The 5,335-nt window shown below is 33.7% G+C and overlaps 1 protein-coding gene across 1 annotated transcript; it reads left to right on the plus strand.

Annotated features, from left to right (window-relative positions):
- Positions 1 to 1,855: 1,855 nt before the first annotated feature.
- LOC145118517 (Pentapeptide repeat-containing protein) lies at positions 1,856 to 3,504 on the plus strand. The gene is made up of 6 exons (XM_079054217.1): positions 1,856 to 2,087; positions 2,217 to 2,397; positions 2,488 to 2,517; positions 2,722 to 2,828; positions 2,926 to 3,089; positions 3,171 to 3,504. The coding sequence occupies exons 1-6, from the start codon at positions 1,943 to 1,945 to the stop codon at positions 3,360 to 3,362; spliced, it is 819 nt and encodes a 272-aa protein (XP_078910343.1). The 5' UTR covers positions 1,856 to 1,942; the 3' UTR covers positions 3,363 to 3,504.
- The last annotated feature ends 1,831 nt before the right edge of the window (positions 3,505 to 5,335 follow it).

Here is a 5,335-nt window from a genome sequence, read left to right on the forward strand (position 1 = left end):
AGAAAGGAACATACATCCTTTTACAAGAACAAGATAACATTAATGTGAAACCACTATTTCACGGCATAGCAATATACTTGTTAGGTCGCGTTTTGTAACCAGAGTCTCTTGGAGGGAGAGCGGGCATTGTGTGTATAGATCTATACGGGACTGACAATTCCGCATCCCGACTGTTCGCTACAGTTTGGCCGGCAGACCATGGGGTGACAAATGTCACATTAGTTTCGACGCCAACAGGTCGTCGTGTTAAACACTCGTCATCAGTATGGTTATAACCACATCACATTTTAACCTTAATTAAACAAATTGGTTTTAAGGTAGTTAATGCTTCAGTAGTTACTTATTACAACATTACTATACACTTTCATTTTCCCCTTGTACATGTGTTTCTATTTTTGCATAAATAATTGTAGTGTATTTATATTATTTGTCAAAAAAATGTAAGTGAGTTGATGTGGTGGGTTATGGAAATATATTATGTTGCATTATGGGTAAAAATGAAGTACAATGTTATATGTGTAGCGAGAGTACGCATGTCGCTAATCTGGTAAATTTCTCTTCGAGTTTTTTGGTTTAAAGAAATGGGTTATTCCATTGGTTTTTTTTTCAAATGACCAAAGTCTTGCTTCTCATTGATGATGTTTTGCACCACAGTGCGTCGTTCTTAACGGTTATAGTGAGTTGAAACCTACCTTCATTTCTTTATATTTGAGCATTGTACTTTATTTCTTTGTATTTGAACTATAAATATATATATATATATATATATATATATATATATATATATATATATATATATATATATTTGGTGTTTATTCAAGTTGAAAGTACGTTGTTACAAGTTGTTTTCTTTGTAGGTTCTTGTTGATCGTGTTCATGAGGAGAAAAAAATGAGCTTAGAGCGAAATGAGAAGAAATTAAGGCCAATAAACAAGAAATTGTCAAGATGTATAACGATACTTTGAAATTGAATATCAATCTTCATTTTGCTAGTCAAATATTATTATTTAATTTAGTAGTTGAATTTTAATATTAATTTAATATATACATTGAATTTCATTTTGTAAGTTTTGGTTATAGATTTAGAACAACAAAACTAATGATATAAATGTTATCAATGACCGAAATACGACAAAATGCACTAGTTTTCTGAGCTTTCCCGACAATTTATTTCTTAGCTAAATAACTCAATTAGCGACAAACTACATCGACGGATTAGCAACGGAACCTAGATGTTCCTTGAGCAATTTGTGTCATCGCTAATCCGTCGCTGATGCCGACGCTAATCCGTCGCTGACACTTAGCGACAAGGGTTTTTTCGACTGACAAATTCCGTCGCTAATCTGTCGCTGATGACCTTTAGGAACGGATTAACGACAGAATTGGCCGTCGCTGATATCTCTATGTTTAGTAGTGACCGTGTGACACTCGATATAAAATTATTCTTATGTTGACATGTCGGCTAACCACAAACGTTCCATCAACAGAATAATCTCACGAGTGACACATCATATTAACTTATATTTTCGATATGACGTGTCGGTTAACTACACACGATCTATCATCAAAATATAAACAATATGTACATTCTCATGGGTAACCCATGACTCACATTTTTAATATAAAAGGAGAATTTTTGTATTATTATTTGATTAATACTTTTAATTTTGAAACAAAATCTTATCGACCCATTTTGACAACTCCATCCCTTCCATCACCACTAACACCAGACACCAACACTACCGTATTTTTTTTTATAATATTAAAGAAATAAAAGAAAAAACTTTTAATCCATATTTTATTGCATAGATATCAAAAAAATTATATAAAAAAAAAATACTAACGAAAGACAATTACTCCCTCACGTGCTTCTCACGCTCCTCTGATCCATTTCTGTTCCACTTCCACATCCACCTTGCTCCTCCCTCTGATACACACAGATATGGCGCTCACTACGCTTTCATCGCTACCAGTCAAATCCCTAAAAATCCCACTTTCTCATGGCTCCTTCAATCATCTCAACTCAAATCTTCCCTCAAAATCCATAATATGTCGACTGAATCCACAAAATGCGACTTGTACCAAAGGTATTCTTATCTATAAACTAAACTAAAGTTTCTTTCATTTTCATTTTCCTTTTCTCAATTTTGATCTTTGATCACATGTTTGATCGATCTTGAAGTTTAATTTTGCATAAAATACATCGGATGTTGCAGATAATATAGATAAAGTACAGCCGAAGAGATGGAAAGCTCTGGTTTCGACTGCATTGGCAGCTGCGGTCATTACGTTTAGCTCTGATTTCTCTGCTATGGCTGATCTCAACAAGTTTGAAGCAGATGTTCGAGGTGAATTCGGCATCGGATCAGCTGCTCAATTCGGTTCTGCTGACCTCAAGTAAATTTTACAAATTTTTTATCAAACTTTTATTGTATAGTTGCGGATTCAGCTAAGTTTTGATTGATTTTGTTGAATTGTTCTTCACAGGAAGACAGTTCATGTGAACGAGAACTTCAGGTAACTTATTGATTTCGTTTTCCAAATTAATAAATTTGTTATCTCTTTAAACATAGAATTTGCATATTGTTGAACGATAACGAGCCTTGACTACGAAGAACAGATTATAAATCATTTATTGAGCTGAAAACAAGTCAATTTACCAAATGATTTGTTGAATTTCAGTTCACTTCCTTCATCCTTTAACAAAAACACATTATGCAGGAGAGCAAACTTCACATCCGCTGATATGAGAGAATCAGATTTCAGTGGTTCAACATTCAATGGTGCATATATGGAGAAAGCAGTAGCCTACAAAGCAAATTTCACAGGTAACAAAACCTTTCATCCATTGAACATAAAACAAACCTAATAATATTCTTTCAATGCACTATCTCTAATCAAACCATTGACCTTATTTCTTAACAGGAGCAGATCTAAGTGACACATTAATGGATCGTATGGTCTTAAATGAAGCTAATCTCACAAATGCCATTCTTGTAAGAACAGTTCTCACACGCAGTGATCTTGGACGTGCTGTTATTGAAGGTGCTGACTTTAGTGATGCTGTTTTGGATCTTCCACAAAAACTGGTATCTTTCCACTTTCCACTCATTAAATATGATAATCTTTTTTTCAGTATATGTTGTAATTAAACTATATTTCTAATGTAGGCTCTTTGCAAGTATGCAAGTGGAACAAATCCTGTAACAGGAGTTAGCACAAGAACAAGCTTAGGCTGTGGAAACAGTAGACGGAATGCTTATGGAAGTCCATCTTCTCCATTGTTAAGTGCTCCACCACAGAAGCTTCTAGATCGTGATGGATTCTGTGATGATGGAACTGGACTCTGTGATGCAAAGTAGTTATATGCCTCAACCTTAACCCCAACAAAAGCAAACATGTATTCAAAGTCATTCATATGACATAACATAATACATCTGGTAAATTCTTAAACTTCAAGAAATTATTCGGTATAGCTATATATAGACGTTTTTGAATGAGAAATTAACTATAATAAATGCAAGAAATATATTATCATGGGAAGAGAGGTCAAAAAAAAAAAAAGATTAAACTGTATGTGAGAAAAATGTGAGAAAAATGGGACTTTAGAATGTTTTGGGCTAATCAATTGAATTGGGCTTATTGCGGCGTATCCAAGTGTTGGGCCTATCTGAGTATAGGACTTTAGAACCGTTTATATTGAATTTTAACCAATTTTTATTAAGGAGTTAAATGTGAGAAAAATGTCATCTTGGATGAAACTTGATCTAAGCCTAAGTTGAAAGAGAAACGAGGAGTGATATGGAAACTTGCGATGTATAAAATTCTTAGTGTTTTTGTCGTAACCATTTCATTATACGTGCACTGTTATCGAGGAGGATAATGAGGAAATAACGACAACCTATCTATATGTTACGTAGTGATAATGACTATTGTCTATTAAAAATTAATACTAATTTTACATTCACCCGGTTATAATTAATAAATAAACTAAAAACCAATACTATCAGCTCAAATAAGTTCTAAAACAAGGATATGACATAAAAATATGTTATTTTTAGACTTTAAAATGTGATTTACAAATTGTCAAACTCCAGGTATATGGGTTCATCATTTACAACTTGTTCTACAACCACTTTAGAAGTCCCAATATCATTTTCCTTTTCATCTTTATCTATCAAATGTTGTCCTCTAGATCGTAAGCTTGACTTGGCACCCCTTTCCTCCAACCCATTTTTGTAGAACAAGGCTCCTCATCCACCCCCAATCCCCCCATAGTCTTGGCAACTACATCTCATCTCAAGTCATCACCATGAAACACAAGAGCATATTCTTCTTCCTCCAACCACTCGTTCGGATCTTGAACGTTCGAGTCGTCCAAGATAATCAGCTTAATCGTATTGCGCATATCGTACCTCTTTCTTAAAGTGGGGTTATATTTTATGTAAACTAAATCCTCTAGTTTTTGTCGTTCAAGTCAGTTTCATTTTTAGAATGGTGCTACAATATATATATATATATATATATATATATATATATATATATATATATATATATATATATATATATATATATATATATAACAATTAGCAAATATTATAAGTTATTATATATTTCCATATTTCTAATTATTTTTAAACTAATGAGCTACTTGTTTAAATATGCTTCAATTTGTTCACACCCTGATGAACTACATGTAAGACTTAATGTTGAGTCTAATTGTGTTGCGTCATGGGCTTATGTTTTGTATCTGGATTGGGCCTGTCCATCCGTGATTAGCTAGTAGGGTTAGACTATAAATAATGCATGCATGTATGCATTATGGGGTGAACGTTCTTGATTATCGTATTAGTTTGTAACCCTAAACACCTCTACAGTCGAAGTTCTTAATCGAGCTCTTCTGAGGTGTTAAAGCATTAATCATACGACATATTCAAAGCCATTCTTGTGTTCATAATTACGTTCTTTATTGTTTGTCTGCATAGAATCTATCGATCATAATTGAACATTGATTCAATAATTGGTATCAGAGCAGGAGACTGTGTGATCAATACACATTCCTTTTGTATTCAGAATTCTTTAGGCTTTCCGCTTTTATCGTATAAATAGAAGCCGTCTTCTTCGTATCAACGACAACTCTGTTTCAGATAAAACCCTAATCTCAAGTTTACAGGTCTGATTCTAGCACCTCACCATGTCTCACGAAGATTCGCAAACAAATCCCATCAACATCTCAAACAGCATTGGATCTACAACCAGGATACCCATTCTCTACACTCAAGACTATGAAGTATGGGTGCATCACTTTGAAGACAACGTGGTTGGATTTGAAGAT

The sequence above is a fragment of the Lactuca virosa genome, chromosome 6 (genome assembly GCF_052849685.1).
Source record: "Lactuca virosa cultivar CGN04683 chromosome 6, Lactuca_virosa_CGN04683_v6, whole genome shotgun sequence".
Lineage (NCBI taxonomy): Eukaryota > Viridiplantae > Streptophyta > Magnoliopsida > Asterales > Asteraceae > Lactuca > Lactuca virosa.